Raw genomic sequence first — 18,588 nt, 5'->3', positions numbered from 1 at the left:
GTTCATGATGTATCTAGATTAACTCATTAAGTCTCGAGGCTCAATAAGTCTTTTTTATTTTTTTTTTTTTTTTCATAATTCGATATATTTTCTAATTAGGCTATTTCATATATTGCATAACGTTTTGTGACTACCTGATTACTATAAAGAGATAAACTCTTCTTCGCTAACATATAATTCCTACTGATTTTAATTTTTTTATTTATTGTATTTGATCGAGTAGAAAACATACACCTGTAGTTCTGGAGACCTTGCTACCTGGATATATTTTACCTCCTAACAAGGAGCTGAGATGTCGTTGGAGGCTGGAAATGAATCGGCTGAAGATGAGACTCAAACCACGGCCGTCGATCAGCTCAAGTACCTAATAGATCACAGCCAACTGTTCCTATCTTTTAACGACAAATTACAGCCCCTCAACCTCTGCTATCAACTAGATCTTCCACTTCTCAGCGGAAGTACGATCAGGACTTCAAAAAATTACAAGATTCTTGATTCCCCCCTCGGGATTTTTCATAGTGGAAGCACAACCAAAATCTTTACCATACAGTCATAAAATATACAAATATGATCGTTTGAAAAGTTATGATTTTCATCCTCCAGCATTCCTTATTTTTCGGTTTTCAAAACAATTAAACGTTAAGGCTGACATATAATTATTTTGGAATCTTAGGAATTATTTTTATAATTCTTTAAGTATCTGAGTAGAAATTTCTATTTATAGGTAGTTTGCGCAGCGAAACTAATTATTGGGATTATTATATTCTTTATTTCTTTTTCTATTATTTTTTTGGGATGTTAGTTATATTTAATTAGCCGGTTATAGGACTGAAGGGACTAAGTAATTGTCTTAGTAATTAAGTAAGTAATTGGCCCTGTATTTCAACGCCAATACGACCTAGGAATTTATTTTCCGATCCTTTAGGGCATAAAAGATCTATCTTTATCCATCATTTTCTCTATCAATTTCTTCTATTAAATCTTTAAATACCAGATTCAAATTTTATATTTTTATAAGTAAAGTATTTATTTATCCTGAAGGGAATAACTAGAGCTTACAACAAATATTTATTATTTATAGTTAATACATACCTGATAATGTTTACTTTGAAATATTGCTTGAAGAATTTACAAATAATTAACTTATCTACTTTGTCATCAGAAACTGTTTCCAAGTTATTGATTAACTAATACTCCATTCTGTTAAAATTTGACAAAAGATCAAATTTTTATTTAAGTCTTATAGAACGCTACGCACGTAGGATCACCGGTTTCAATGAAGCTTTTTATGGTAACATAAGGTCGAAAGTATCAGAATCATAACCAAGGGTTCATACCAACATGCCCTAGCAGCTGAGAAAAAATAGTTCACATTATATTAGAAAGTTATTTAATAGTTATTTAAAACAAATCGAATTTTTTTTATTGCATAGGAAGTAAAAATTGTTGATTGTATTAAATGAGTTTAAGTTTATATAAACTAATAGTAGGCTAAAAAAATTTTTCTCTAAAGTAATGTAAAATATTATTTTTCATCCAAGAAACATCCCCGCCAATTTTCCCTAAAATTTCACATAGCACGTTCTTTCGTTTAGATTTTCATTTGCGATTTTACAAATGAATATACCATTAATTAAAAAAATAACAAGTAAAAAATGTTGTTTTCAACATATTGACCAGGGTAATTAATTTTTTTATTATTTGAACTTAGGGAGCAAAAGATACAATTGCACGAAAATACGGTCTCTAATTATTAATAATCCAGCCGAAAACTTAACAAAAATTAGAAATAACTAATAGTTCTAATGTAAATCAATTTTAAAAAGTATTTATATATTTTTTTATTTTGTTTGCAGTGGATGGTGGAAAGAAAATAAACTTGTAGGTGCAACTGACTTCATTAAGCTTCCATAACCTTGATATAATGAGATCAGCAATTGCCAATCAAGTTGGCAACCTCAACAGAAATTACTTATGCACCTTCAACTCCAAAAAAGTGAGTTAATTTAAATCTTTCTCCATAAACTATCTCTTCTAGAAAAAAAAAATAGTTTAAAAATTATTGTTAATAATCCTAACCTACCCCTATATATACATGGTTACCCCATATACCCCTATCATACTCTAATATTTCATAAGTTCGGAACCTTGAAAACTTGTTGAATAGTTTTTAATTTATTATGAGTAAATTTGGTTAAGCTATTAAAAACATAGATGAAACCATTCGGCGATGGTAAAATTTCATTAATTATTGTGTCTCTGTGTTAGTCGGCCACAATTTGCCTTTTTATCAGTTTTTATCCTGACTGCCACGTAACTGGTGCCGAAACCCGGGCACGTTGGTCGAAAGTTATGTAAAAAAAATTTTCCGTTCACTATTTTCTCAAAGGAGGCGACCGACTTATAGCCAGAATAGAATAAAAAGTGGCAGAAAACCTACTGAACCAAAGAGATGTGGACTCGTTGGAGGCGGATTTAGTATGTAGGATCAAGAACAGTATTTTTAACTAAATGTAAGCCGGAGGAGACAAAACCTTGACAGTCGGAAAACTGACAATATGCCGGGGTTCTATTTGTCACTGCTGCTAATAATCAATAATATATTTTCCTACTTTTCTATTATTACAAAATGTTTTGATATTTTTAATTTTTGGTACAATATTTATAGTTTATCATAAATGTCCCATCGCACCTTAATGCTGGAGGTACCCTTGGTCTTTCTGCATCCGTCCAGTAGTCCCAGCCCTCTTGGTGCACATCCGTCCGGAACGGATTCTTCTGGTAGTTTGCTGATGCTGGTTGGTAGCTGAACCCTTCCTAATGTCGATCGGGTGGGCCCACTACCTCCTTCTATTCATAGATGACTTCACTGAAGAAAGGAAAGTTCTCTTCTTCTATTAGGCGGAGGAAGTCCGACTCTGCTAAAAAAAAAGATTCCGGGTTTTGTGACAAACCTAAAAATACAAGAGCCACCAAACAATTTTAAAGGTGGGAGATATGTAAAATAAGACCAATAACTCGTAATTATCCGCCCTCTTTTCCAAATCTCATTGCACCCTCAGGAGCGCATTCACTGTTTCCTTAATACAGATTGAGCCGAATCGCCCTGGTAGACTCGCTGGACCGGTCTTGCTGATAACAGTCATGTGCTTTACGACCATGCTGACAAGAGGTAAGAGGCATATAGCTTTGTATGCCTTCGGTGTTTCCTTATTACAAGTAAAGTTTTCAACCTTCCACTTTCATAGGAAGTTATTGGGAAATTACCTGGAGTGACATTGCATCCACAATAGAGTGCAGTGTAAAGTATCAAAATTATGATCTATAAGTATCAAAAAGATATGTTGATAATTTATTTGTGTCTAAACCAAGGGTGTTTTATAATAGAAGTTTCCATTATCATCAAATTAGAGTGGCTCGGTAGTTAAATGATATTCAAAACTCGTGATGAAATAGCGTCTGTTGGTTAAAATTAGATACGTGTTTATAGATATGTTGTTGAAAAAACGGCCTGTGAATTCAGAAACTATCCGTACCAATCACTGTTTAATATTGTCTGATTTTTCTGATAAAGGCTCTTGTAGCAAATATTTTTAACATCAGACACCTTTTGAATTTCTTTGATTTTTAAAAATTAGGTAATTATTTGTAAAGCACAAATAATAAAAAATTCGTCAGAATCAATCCATGGAGAACTATGCGGTTGCAGAAAGAATCCATTGTAGTGGGATCTTCTTTGATGTTGCCGTTCCTTCGGTTCGTTACTTCCGTATTTACAGTCAGTTTCACCTACCGATTCGGAATTTCGATGCGACGGGTAACAAGGTTACAGAGTAGTCCCTTTCTGTACTACCCTTAGATCTAGTGTTGATAAACCTGGCCTGTGGTCAAACGAGGGTGGCAATTAATTCCTTAAAATAGTCCTTCTAGTGTTTCGGCTATTGAATACCAGAGAGCTCCTCATTTCACCTTAATGGCTAGTGGTGTTAGGGATATCTGGTTACTAACCTTTCAACTAAGACCGCTGGTGGGTGTATGGCTGGTGCTAATACGTTCTTTGTAGCCATTGCTATGTTTTATGTCTTTTTGTGTGAAGAGAAATCTTCAGAAATTGAAAATACCAAACAGATATTTTGTTTTCTAATAATTATATTATACATATAATCTTAGCGTAAAAGAATGAAAATGTTCCCACCAGCCGGAATGGTCCCTCCCTATTCTATGTTAGCCCCCTGGCTACTAAGCCAATAAATGTATAAACTGCCTTCAGTGGACTATATATTTCCACATCTTATATTGCCATCAAGCAAAACAAGATAAATTGTAAATTTGTATATATATAATTAGACTTAAGTCACTTGTATATATGAATATGTTGATAATAAAATAAATTAGGAGGTAAGAAAAAAATGAAAAAAAAAAAAAAAATGAAAATGTTGCTATTCGTTTATTTAAGAAAGATTCAAAATCAATATCCAACATTTTTTTTCAATTTAAAATCTATTCCAAACAGATCAAGGTTTTTTCGATTCAGTTATCTTGATTAATTAACAGTTAATTCATAAAATAATTTATTAATAAATCTTGTTAAGGACTAGTCGTGAGGTTAGGCTGTAACAAAAAATAAGTTGATTTTTATAGGGGTAAATAAAGACGCTTTCATAAGCGGTTTTAGCTCAACCACGTGAAAATCATTTAACTATTAATAGTATCAGATCCTTAAACTGTTTTAAAGGATTAATGATGTCAATACAGCAAAGCACTAAAGTATGCTTTTAATAGAAATTATATGAAAATTTTGAATTTTATATTAGATAGCAGATTGAACATATTAACATAACATCTTAAGATGATTAAGATAACTTCTTTTTTCAATTATTCACTGCAGATACCTAATAGGTCATCCTCACTATAAGGGGCACTATTCTTGAGGACTGCATCTACCTTTTGGGGTTCTGCAACTCTACTACGGATTCTCTACCAATCCACAAAGATTTGTCCCACGATGGGTATAGGTCGGTACCGGGGAGGGGGGGGGGAAGGGACGTGGTGCGTCTTACCCTTTCTTTTTCTGTTTTATTCTGGGACGTATTATCCCTGTGGGGTATGAATAGCCAATATACATTTTAGCTGCTTCCTCCAAAGTGGTTCCCTGGGCACCTCTCATTTCAATGGCTGATATCATCTGCAGAGTGGCGCTTAACCTTGCCCGGTGCCACCCTTTAAGTTATACCCCTGGATTCTTCAACAATGAATTCGTCCCAGGACTTCCTCAGACGCACTCCGTTTTGGTATCTTACCTTTTATATCACTCTCTTCTTAATTTACTCTCTAATGGTATGAGGTAATGTATTTTATGGATTCTTTTATTAACTCTGATTTTAAGATGAGTTCGTATTAGACACTTTTTTGTTCAGATGCGTCCTGAAGGCGTCATCTACCTCCAATATAGAAATTGTAAACGAAATTGCAACTAGAAAAATGAAAAGTTTTTTTGAAGGAGGGGGGCTATTGAGGTAAAAATTCCATTATTGTTACTTGATTACTTTAATGAAAGTTATTTTTCCAAATAACGAGAAATTAATATTTTTGAATTTATTTTGCCATATATCATGGAACCCCAGCCCCTCCCAAGAGGATAATCATTAGCTTACTTTATACAGCATTTAACTAGCTTCAATTTCAGTGATGATGGAAATCAGTACGTCGAATAGTTTCTGATATTATTTATATAATATTTTTAAATAAAATTCAGAACAAACAATACTGTGGCTTTACAAGAACCATTAAATTGCATATAGCGGTAGGAAGGAAGGAAAACACATACCTTTCTTTTGTTGGGTCAGTCGGATGGATTAAGCCGAGCCAGAGATAAGAAGAAAGGAGGGTTTACCTCTAAACCTTCTTCTTATAATAACTTTTTTTTCTGGTTATATAGAATCGTATATTCAAGTAAAACATGAATAACATTTACATTTAAACTTAATATATTTTTTTAATCAATTGTTAATCCTTTTATTAACATATTCTTATATATTATATGAAACTACACAATATTTAATTTAAATTCATTTGTAGTAATTTACAACTATCTCTTTAGAATAACATTACAAATAATAATTGAACTATTCCAATAATGATGGAAGCTACTTTATTTTGATTTTGTTTGTCTCTACTTGTCCTATCCTCTTTTTGAAATTATCTTTCATTTTAAGGCACTTAACTTAGGAAGCAAGAAAATTTTGATAGAGCAATTAACAAGTAATGACAATTAAAATAATAGCTTCTATTATTATTTGAAATAGCCCTTAATGGTCAAAGGGTTTTATGCCTTTAAACAAAAACATATCAACTTCTATTATTAATAAATTTTAAATTGAAATAATTAAATAATGAAGTAGTAATGTATATGAAGATTTATTTAAAATATAGAATAAATTCACAAAATAAATAAATGGAACTCTTTTCTAGAACAGAGATACTCTTATAAACAGTTTACCAAATATTTACAAATTTTATTTTCTCTCAGGTTGTCTAGAAAAATAAATCTTACTTGGTGTGTTTAAATTTCTCTGCGCACCATCTTACAAACGATAGCATTTTCATTTTCTACATCTCTGAAAATGAATAAGGTTGCCCAAACACGTTAGAAAGCCGAAAAGTTGTAGTATATCGGTTCGCGAACGTTCAATTTTAAAATCGTTTGCTAATTCAGGTCCCGCACCTCCGAAAACATATAAAGGAGTGACATGTTATGTCATCGAAAAATTACCCCGGGTGTTTTTGAAATGACAAAAAAAAATAGGAAAATAATTACAGTTCTAACGTTTAATTATAAAATATGTATTGACACATATATACAATATTTTATACAATACATTTATACAATATTTTATTGAATACTCGTAAATTTATAGCACGAAAAAGAATTCTCATGGTGATCGCTATTACAGGTTGTTTAATCATGGAACATCTAGTGTCTATTATTAATAAATTTTAAATTGAAATAATTAAATAATGAAGTAGTAATGTATATGAATATTTATTTAAAATATAAAATAAACATTTTATTAAAAAATTATTGGTTTAATGAAATACAAACTTTGAAAAATTAATTTTTTTTTCTTATAAAAAAATGCATATTATTTCTTGTTAGAAAATGATTCATTTTTTTACAAAGAGAGAGAAATGCTTTATACATTCATGCTGCCCAAATACATCGGATTGTTACATTACACAGCATACTAATCAATCCGTGATCGGACATGATATTTTTACATGATATAATAAAAAAGAAAGACAACATATTTTTTTTTTTTTTTTTTATAACCGAAACAGTAAATGTCCTTTAAAAGTGAATATTGAACTATTGCAAGTTCATTCCAGTAGGAGTTTGCATTTTGAAAACCGTATCTCAGAAAATATTAAACGTACTGACGTAAAGTAGTTAGGTAAACGTAATTTAGTTTAGTAGTTTATAATGATGATCTTCAATGACATTTGCTCGTATGTTAGAAAAGATCTCTGTACGTTAGATAGTTCCTGAAATACTATTTTTGGAACCAAAAGTTGTTTTTCCTACTAACGAGAAATCAACATTTTTTTGACTTATTTTGGCAAATATCTTGGACGTATAGATTTCTACCATCATTCCTACTGAAACTGAAGCCCCATAAATGTACCATAATATAGTTTATAACGATTATCTTCTTAGGAGTAGTAGTTTCCATGATATTTGCCAAAATAAATACACAAAATGATGATTTTTTGATATTTGGAAAAAATGCCAGTATTTGAAAAATTATATATCGGGATATATATACAGGGTGTTTCAGGGTTAAGTGGCTAAACTGAAAATATGAGCTAAGGACCTCAAAACTAGAAAAAAATTTCCTCTGAAAGTTTGTCCACAAAAGCATTGTTTAGGAGATATTCACACCTTAAGATTTTCATTGCTATGAGTTATTTACGTTATCTGAAATAAATAAAACCTATTTATTAATTAAATTTAAACATTAGGATTCATATTAAATGTTGTTCAAAGTGAAGGTATGTCCGCAAACGCTTTGTTTAGGAGATGGATTAGATAGAATACTAACATACCCTTTTATCCTTAACCGTATAAAATAGTTTTTAACAACTATTGGCAACATAAGGATTAATACTATTTGGAATTAGCATTGGGAACTGTCAATAACACTTATCAGTTTGAAAGGGGCTTTCGCAGAGTACTCATCATTATGCCTTTAATTTATACTAATAGTGAATATACCGATATGGTGTTTGTGTGCGGTTTTTGCAATGGTAATGCTAATGCTACCCGTCGTGAATATGCCAGGCGATTTCCGAATAGAAGATTACCAAACAAGTCTATCTTTAGCTTCAGGTTTTAAAGTCTTAGAGAAACTGGTACATTTGCTATAATACCACGTGCTGATGGTATTTTTGCCCCTTTACGAAAAGAAGAAAGGAATGCGACCATATTACAATATTTTGATGATAATCCACTGGCAGTGTACGAAGAGCTGGAGCAGAATTAAATATTACGCCAACTACAGTATGGAGAACTCTCATTGCAGATGGGCTTCACCCATATCATTATCAACGGGTGCAAAATTTATTACCGCAAGATTTTCGGCAAAGAAGATATTTTTCAGATTGGTACTTAAATCAAGTTGAGCATAACCCACAATTTTCAGGAAACATTCTCTGGACAGATGAAGCTATCTTCACAAGAAGAGGTTTCTTCAATCAGAAAAATAATCACCTCTGGTCACAGAAAAATCCCCATGTAATTCGTGAGCATCATTTTCAGCACCAGTTTCAGTGCAATAATAGACAATATTTTAATAGGTCCGTATTTCTCGCTGCCTCGACTCAATGCGGGAACATTTCTGGAATTTTTTAATAAAGATTTCTATGATTTAGTTGAACATATTCCACTACTGAGAAGGGACGGGTGGGCTTCAACTAGATGGTTGTCCTGCACATTACGGAAGAGGTCCATGACAATGGCTAAATGTTAATTATCCCAACCAATGGCTTGGCCTGCACGCTCTCCAGACCTGACACCACTGGATTTTTTTGTTTGGAGTGACATTAAACAAATTCGGCCACTGCTGCTGTTAAAGAAAGATGCCGAGCCTGTCTTAATGCTCAAGGAAATCACTTTGAACAACATTTAATATGAATTTAATGTTTAAGTTTAATTAATAAAGTAGTTGGAACAAATAAATAAGTCGTATTTATTTCATATAACCTAATTAATTCATAACAATGAAAATCTTTAGGTGTGAGTATCTCCTAAAGAGAGCGTTTGCGGGCATACCTTCAGAGAATTTTTTTTCTTGTTTTGAGGTTTATAATTCATATTTTCAGTTTGGCCACTTAACCCTGAAACACCCTGTATATAAATATTAGGAACTATTAGACGCACAGATTTCTACCATCGCTCAAATTGAAGCTAGTTAAAAGTAGTATAAAGTAATTGTTAATGATTATCTTCATGAGAGGGGCAGGGGGTCTATGATATTTACCAAAATAAATTGACAAAATGTTTATTTTTCGGTATTTAGAAAAAAAAAAAAGGGGTTTTCTTATTTCAATTAACAAATAAATTTACCACAACTAAATTTTTCATTCTGAACTAAAATGCAGAATAAATAATACTTATACAAAATTATAACAACAATAACCAAAAAACTGGCTTCCTTAACTTTATAAAATCAAAATACCTTCTTCCTAATCAAACTGAGGAGGTATCAAAAGTTTGATTTTACAGTTGCATTCTAAGGGAAAAGTTCTCATTAATATTAAATGCAAATTCGAAGTTAAGGTTAGAAGTTTGTTTAAAGTTATCAGATTATTTTTTTTTTTAACTTAACGCCCTCCTGTTTTGCTCTTGAAAATTGATTTAAATTATAATAAGTTATTTACTTTCTAGTTTTTTAAACAATCGTAAATATCCGAACCTATATTTATTATTATCATAATTATTTTTTTTATTATTATTTTTTTTTTTTTTTATGTATTACGAATATACCGGTGTGTTAATATTAAATCCGTTTTATTAATTCAGTTATCGCACAATTCTTACTACATTGAATTGAACGAAAGCACCAGAATAATTTTTAAAATTATATTTTATGTAGCATGCCTCATAATAAAATATGAATGATAAGATAAGATTTTTTTTCCCATAATGTTATTGAATTGCTTGTTAAAAAGAATATTCACAAAATCTTTCACGCAGGGTCGGCCGATTACCTATTTTTCACAACTCGATATATAAAACTACATATTCCATTCCTTTTCAAAACTCTATTTATTTATCAGATAATTACAAATTGAAACGAATTGATCATTATAGGAATAACGATAAATTATTACCAGAATTGAAACTAAAAATAATAATAGTTATAATATAAATAATTTCCACATTAATTTTCATTAAAATAATTATTAGACATGTTTTCATTGTAAAAATAATATTTTTTCTTCATTGATCATTTTTATTAATATTTTGTATGCATATTATTTTGATTATTGTTTAAGCGATTTATTTTTGTTATTTATTTACTTTAAAAAATTCACAACTATTCAATCATTATAAAAATTATGAGTCGTTTGCCTGACATTGTATATCCATTTTGTTAATTGTTAAAAACACTAAACAACAATTTAAGGCCCACAAAGGTGGCCTGGAAATAAACAAATAAATAAAACAAAACGATTTTTAACATGTATGTTAAACATTAAGATGTTTTGTTCTATAATGTCATATTTTTTCCAATGGATGGACCTACGTTATTCTCTTGGCTAATTGTACCTACTATAAAACAGTAGGGATTAATGTTTCGATAATATTAAAACTTGAATAATTAAATAAATTTTGATATGAGAAAATGGTCGGGGGGTGCGGTCAGCAAATAAACATAAATTAACAATACTTATTTATTTGTACCGATGTTTCGAACTGAATTTCAGCCCCATCAGAGCTAAAAAACAAAACGAGATAACAATCCTTATTAGGAGAAATATCAAAAGAGAAATAAAATAATAATAAACAAACTTAGAAATATCCTTAACAATAAATTAAATAGATAATAGTTGATACTTATAGAAGATAAAATATAATATTGTAGAGATAACAATTATACAAAATAAAGTTATCAAAAAACAGGCAATATTTAAGTAAATACATAAATAAACATAGTGAAAGGTGCGGTAGAAAATTTAAATTAGGAGTAACTGAATTAACATAATAAATTATGTAAGTGATGTTTAAAAATAATTAAAACGATTTAAATCAGCATAAAAAATAAAGATTTTATAAATTTCTTGTGTAAAATAAATTTTTACAATTGATACCAAATCCTAGCTAAAATGCTTTTTTATTAAATTGAGATAAGGCAAAAAAAAAAAAAAAAAGCAAACTTGATATTATATGGATTTAATTGTAGTAATATTACATCATTTATTTCCTAATTATATTTTTATTTCAAGTCGATATTATAATCAAAGTTTCACAAAATTACAACTGAAAATAATAAATAGACTGCCTGTCTTAAGTAAATTATGGAAACCAAATAACAAACAATAAGGTTCGAACTATCCACCAGTTTTGTCAATGTTTTAGTAATTTTCTCACAAAACCGAAACCACGGGACAGCGTGATACTGCCCAACTTGGGAAGAACAACCAATGCGGTGTTGAAATTGATGTTTGTTATCCGCAGTGGTGGACAGGTTGCAGATATCCACTATATCTTTTATATTGGATTCTTTTAGGAGCGATCTTGTAACCACCTAGAATTACAATTTTTTTTTTCCTTTTCCTAGTAAAGTAGAATAAATTTTGTTTAAGCCGCTAATTTTTTTTTTTTATTTGAATGGTTATACTACTTTTCACATAATTATTTTTATTAGTGCTTTATATGCCTTACACGCGTTATATATTTTAGGTCAAATTAAAAATATTTATTTATTTTATAGTATGCTACTATTTTTCTTAAAACCAAAAATTTCTATTTCGTTTCATTGGAAGTATTCCTGTAAAACTAAAATTCTACCATTCCAGTTTCCTAGCTCCTATTCCTCTCTGTTCATTTTGGTTGAATCCTATACAACTTTATCTTTAATTGTTATCATACTATTGAAACATAACATAGATCAAATACCACATCTATTTTTTATCTCTTAAGCTTCCTTTCCTTGACACTCTAAACCTCGAATACCTATTTACCAAAATCTTCTGACTCCTTTATGCCATAGTATACTGCCTAACTCGAGTAAAAGTTTTCCCCACTTTCTTATACTTCTAGTTTCCTATGTGCTTCTTTTCTTTCCTTCTATCGCTTTTCCGAGTCCCCTGATAAAACATACTTTGACAAAAAGTTGTTATACAAAAGAGAACAGAAAACAGTTTTCCTTTCGAAAACTTGATTGCCGAAAAATTCCAAACTCTTTTGATAAGAAAACAATTTACCTCACAAGTTAAGAGTAAGTTTGAAGTTTAGAAACTTCAGAGGGAAATAGCGAGATTACAAACATATGGATAAGATTCAGCTACCATCAATGAAGTTGCTACAAAAATTTATTGAGAGGGGAGAAAAATCTAAAATTTTCCTACAATTTTTACTTTCTCAACTTTTCGAGGGGTATACCTGAAATATACTCTCTCCCCATAAATCTTCTGAAAATATATCTCTCTAAATAACGTTTATAAGTTATTTTGGGCATAATGAGGTCTATAAGTAATGTTTTACCAAAAATTTGGCCGAGTTAGGTTCTGTAATTTCCCATAATTTTGGGTTTCTAAATTATTTGGGTGGGGAAGGAGAAGTGGTGTGACCAGACCTCACTCACCCATGACGACGTTTCTCGGGAAGTATCAAAAAAGTTGGTGATTCGTGTGTTGCCAAAAGAGAAAATTAAAGGAACAAATCGTCGGTTTGATTAAGAATCAAGTGAAATAGCTGAATTAATATTATTTTTACTTTAAAATTATGTTAGATAATTGGCAGATATCTAACGAAGACAGTATATATATATACTTATAATAAATTTTAAAAACACACAGATATTATTTTAATCAAGGGAATAAGATATTAAATATCCGGAAAATGTAAAGAATTCACACACAATCCAGGAATCTCGTATATACTAATATATATCGAATATACTCTAATGTACTAAAGATTATTCACGCTAATTTGAACTGATCTGGACATATTTATATGAAGGAATAAATTTAAATAACAATATAAAAGTTTAATTTGATTATCTAGGGTCTAGAACATATAAAAGAAACAAAATTTTTTGATCTAATAGCACCCAGTTGATAAAAAAGAACATGTAATGGATTAGGATATTTAACAAAATAATTAATAAGTAAAGAAGTACGAACCAAGGTTAAACATCCGATGAACATATCCGAGACGTAGATGAAAGGATTATATTTAGTCTCAGCTTGAATATTTGAGTTTCAATGGGGTTAAATAAATGCTATAAACTAACTATAATTATTTGCTACGGAATCGAACCTATGGGTTCGCTAAACTTTATTATTATTAATATATTCTGTAATAATTATTCCAAAAACCAGATGTAATAAAAAAGATTCCTACAAACCTAATATAAAATTTCATGACCATATGGTAACCACAAAAATTTTTTCAGGATGGGAACATAAGCAGAATTTTATCATGAATATTTAGCATTATATCTTACGCTATGGGTGACCCAATGAAGGCTAAGGTAAGAAAATATTTTCGGCTGCATGGAAAACAAGTTTAGATAGGTTCTGAATTGTTGAAAAGTATTTAAAAAAAAAAATTAGGTAACCAAGATTTATAAAATTTCTAGATAACTGAAATTCATTCAAGTCACTGTAATACTATTGGTCTATGAGAAAAACTATTTTCTCATTGAGTCATCCAGTTATTTATTAAATACAAAAAAATCAGATACTTTTTTATATATTAAAATTTATTTCTTGATATCAATATGAGAACGATTAGCTACAAAAATATGTTTTAACAAGTATTATATAATATAATAAAATATATAACAACTAGTTTTAACAAATATAATTTAAAAAAATGTTTTAATTTTTCTCAATCTTTCTACAGTAAGGGCACATATTTTGCATATAACAGTTTTTGCTACGAGGCTGTATATGAGGGTAGTATTTATATTTAAAATAACATTTTGATGCAATATTGAATAATATCATTCTTTGGTATGTGCTTGGTAGGAGAATAGCCATAATAATTGGATAATTGTAAGAACAACCTAGGAAACAAGGTTATGGCATAACAATTTAATTAATAAAGTGTAGGCATTTATTTCTGATCAAATTCATTTATTAGGCATAATGCCTTATGTACTCCATAAGGCAACCAGGGTGTGAAAGGATTTGTGTAAGAAAAAAATTGGTTTAATACTTAAACTCATTTCAGTTTTTTTCCAAATTTACCTAGTAATTCATTCACGAAGTTTTTTACAGGTAAAAGGATTTTGAAAATATTTTTCGTTCAAATAAATGTTATATGAAATAAGAGAATGTGATTATTCTACTAAGCCGGTTTTTAAGATGAAGTATTAATGATTTTTTATGATATTGGCATTAATATCACCATTCAACCAATCAGTTCTGGAATTTTGTAATATAATAGGAAAAGTTTTCAGTAGGAGTGCAAATGAGTAAATGATATGGATATTGGATTGTTTAGTATTGGTTTATATGTATAAAAAATATTTTTCCTTAATAAATAAAACACACTGACTTAAATAAACTTCCAGAGGCATGTGAATAGAATTATATATATTGTATTTATAAATATAAAATAAGTTAATCTTTTCTGTAATAACTTTTTTAAAAATTTGACTTTGACGTTTGATAAACAAAAAAATTTATTGAATAGTAAAGTGGTGCAATAAATGGTAAAAATATATAGTTATTTTATTTTATTTATATTATGCTACACAACTTTGGAATAACTAGTAAAATAATGTGATAAATATATCACTTTAAATTTCAAATATCTTCTGACTGAAAATCTCATTCTAAAAAAATCCTGTACTGCAAGTGGAAAAGCCCCTAATGAGTGTTAGATTATGTAGAATATTGAATGATTTTCATCTGTTTCTTTTTCTGGAATTTCAAAGATTGAAACAACAATGATGATATGTTTAAGAACATAAATCGATAAGGCATTAAAAGCATATTAATAAAAAAACTAAATTAAAAAATAAAACAGAAAAACCAAATCATCAAATTTTTCACCTACACAAAGCTACTATGCTGGTCACATGATAATAATAATAATAATAATAATAATATTTTATATATTCTGGGAGGAGTCCATTTAGAATAATACAGAGAAATCAATAGGTAAGGGCTGAGGAGTCTCAGAGATACTTAAACAAAAAATACACAGAAATATAAACAGTCAATATAAAAAATAATTATAGGTTACTTTCTCACTTTTATCAGTTGAACAATAAAAAAAAAAAAAAAATGAATAAATAAAAAAGAGCAAAGAATACGATGTAAAAATAATTAAGAATGATATAATAGTTAACATACGTATTTACAGTTATATTAATTTACAATTTTATGGGGTCTGAATAGATAAGAAATGATTGAACAGGCGGGATTTAAAGGTAGGGAGGTTATTGGAGCGACGGATGTTGGAAGGGATGGAGTTCCATAAGGATGAGGCTTGGTTAATGTGATTGATGATATTGCCTATTTTATCAATCTCATTAACACCCCCTTCCACTTCCTTGTTCAATATACAGCTAAGAATAATACTGAGTTAAACCAAATAAACAACATTATGTATGACCAAAATTAAAAACCTATTCTTTATTAATAAAATTTTTATACCATAATCTTGTTTTATGCTGATCCTCTTAAGCATCTATAACAAAGTTACCTTCCCATATTTTTATTCATGACTCTATATAATGCTTAAAATGATCAAGTACTCATTATGGAATGAATTTCTTAATTTCTCAAGTTTATTCAATTTGAATTTAAATATACAATTTCAATTTTCAATTCTTGCTGAAATGCTTTAAAAAATTTTAATACTGATGAAATTTAATATTATTTAGGCAGAGGTAATGGTTAATGGAAGTGAGAGGACTGTGATATTAGCTTCCAATACAAAGCCACACTATTTCTCTCAGGTATTTAATGTATTTTTCTGTATGAAATTTAATGCATACAATTTTGAATCATGATGAAAATGTAAAACATTTGCTCTATAGGTACTTGCTGCTTTAGCTCTAGCTTTGGGGCCCCTTGCTGCAGGTTTAGGCAAAGGCTACAGTTCACCTGCAATCGCTTCCCTCCAAGAGAAACAACAGTTTGCTATATATACTGGCAACTTTACCAATATCCTAACAATAAATCCCCAGCAAGCATCCTGGGTAGCAAGCTTATCGCTCCTTGGTGCTCTTTTTGGAGGAATGTTTGGTGGCATAGCTATGAAGTTTGGTCGGCGAAAAGTATTATTAATTACTTCCATTCCATTTTCAGCATCATGGCTGGTGACTGTGTTTGCCAAGAATATTGAAATGATGTTTGCAACTGGTTTTATTGGAGGTTTTTGCTGTGCTATAATCCTTATGGTTTCTCAGGTATTTATGCTTTGATAAATATCACAAATAATATTCTAAATAACCTATCACTTAATTATTGCTTTTTTAATTTCAGCACTTAACTTTCAAAGGTGATAACATTGGAGTGAATTTATATATTTTACATGTTAAAGTACACTCATAATTTATATTAAAAAAACTGTAAAGAATTATATAATTATATTTCTCATTATTAATATTAATAAAAAAAAAATTTTTTTTGATTCATTACTAGTTAATATTAGTAACTATATCTAATTTATATATATTTTTTTAGGTTTATATCAGCGAGATAGCTGTTCCTGACATCAGGGGTTGTTTGAGTGCTGTGCTCAAAATATTTGGCCATGTGGGAGTTTTAATAAGCTTTGCAGTTGGAGCTTACCTTGACTGGCGTGAATTAGCCATGGTTATTGGCTGTGCTCCTTTAATTTTTTTTATAAGTGTTGCCTACATGCCTGAAACACCAAGTTATTTAGTATTAGTTGGTAAGGAGCAAGAAGCAGCCAGATCCTTACAGTGGTTTCGTGGACCACATGCAGACGTTGGAAAAGAACTTTTGACAATAAGAAATAATGTCCTTGCTGCTCATTCTGATAGATTTCGTAATCCTAATAGACATGCTGTCATAACTATTTTAAACCCAATACTTGTAACATGTGGTTTAATGATGTTTCAAAGATTTTCTGGAGCAAATGCTTTCAATTTTTATGCTGTTTCTATTTTCAAAAAAACATTTGGTGCAATGGATCCTCACAGTGGAGCTGTTGCTGTGGCATTTGTTCAGTTGTTGTCATCATTATTGTCTGGATTATTGATTGATACAGTTGGTAGGTTGCCTTTACTAATTGCTAGTAGTGTATTCATGTCAATGGCGCTGGCAGGATTTGGTTCTTTTGTATATTATGAAAATATTAATAGAAGCAGAGGCTTAGTTGTTGCTCAGTATGACTGGATTCCACTTCTTTGTGTGTTAGTTTTTACTGTAGCATTTTCAATGGGTATAAGCCCTATCTCATGGTTACTGATTGGAGAACTATTTCCATTAGAATACCGAGGATTAGGAAGTGCATTAGCAACCTCATTTAGTTATGCATGTGCTTTTGTAGGAGTTAAAACATTTGTAGATTTTCAAGAAATATTTGGTCTTCATGGTGCTTTTTGGTTTTACTCAGCAGTTTCAATTGGAAGCCTCTGTTTCATAATATGTTTTGTACCAGAAACTAAGGGGAAAGATTTGTCAGAAATGAATTCAAGAAATGTTAACTACTACAATTGAATGAGAATCATAAATAAATTCATAACCAGTAATATGAGGGCCACAGTTTATAACCACTTGTTCTAATAATTTTAAACAATAATTAAACCTCTTATTTGAAAAATTAACACAAAAATTAACCGACTTTTATATCATAATTTTATTGTGAGCATGTCTCTATTTTTTTTTCTATTGAAATGAATTTTACTACAATTTATATGCCTTCTTTTTTTCTATTACTTCATTTATTCAAGTTTGAATTTTCTCAAAATCTTTTCTATTTTCAATTTTGACCATTTTACATAAATGTTTGTGTGTAATAAACATCTTTCATAAAAATTATATTTTCATTTGTAACTTTATTCAATCATTTATATTTAACTGTTGAACGTACAAAAATCATTATTATTAATATTCTGTAAACATCACAGCTATATGTTGTTTCTAGTATCCCATTTTATTTCCTATGGTCATAGTAATATAGCAATGACATTTTAAAATTGGAAAAAAAATCTTAAATATATATATATATAATCATCTCGGTTTAAAACTAGTCATGATTGAAACAATTGAATATATGTCTATTTAAAATCTAAAAATGTTTTCCCAGTCAATGAATTGCAGTAATTCTGTAAAAATGAGATGATTAAAATCAAATAAATTATAATTTTACAAATT

The 18,588-nt window shown here is 29.7% G+C and overlaps 1 protein-coding gene across 2 annotated transcripts; it reads left to right on the top strand.

Annotated features, from left to right (window-relative positions):
* Nucleotides 1–1,855: 1,855 nt before the first annotated feature.
* Nucleotides 1,856–18,197, top strand: LOC106683308 (facilitated trehalose transporter Tret1). Of its 2 annotated transcripts, XM_014424682.2 has the most exons (5): nucleotides 1,856–1,996; nucleotides 13,680–13,757; nucleotides 16,125–16,199; nucleotides 16,281–16,652; nucleotides 16,930–18,197. In XM_014424682.2, exons 2-5 carry the CDS (start codon nucleotides 13,734–13,736, stop codon nucleotides 17,929–17,931), a joined length of 1,473 nt encoding a protein of 490 aa, XP_014280168.1. In that variant the 5' UTR covers nucleotides 1,856–1,996; nucleotides 13,680–13,733; the 3' UTR covers nucleotides 17,932–18,197. The 2 variants fall into 2 exon arrangements, with proteins under 2 accessions (XP_014280168.1, XP_066907005.1); XM_067050904.1 differs by lacking the exon at nucleotides 13,680–13,757 and having other exon boundaries at nucleotides 1,862–1,996.
* Nucleotides 18,198–18,588: the final 391 nt, after the last annotated feature.

The sequence above is a fragment of the Halyomorpha halys genome, unplaced genomic scaffold (genome assembly GCF_000696795.3).
Source record: "Halyomorpha halys isolate HHAL.00 unplaced genomic scaffold, Hhal_1.1 Scaffold477.1, whole genome shotgun sequence".
Classification (NCBI taxonomy): domain Eukaryota; kingdom Metazoa; phylum Arthropoda; class Insecta; order Hemiptera; family Pentatomidae; genus Halyomorpha; species Halyomorpha halys.
The sequence above is the reverse complement of the archived record's forward strand: the minus strand, read 5'-3'. Positions and strand labels throughout refer to the sequence as shown.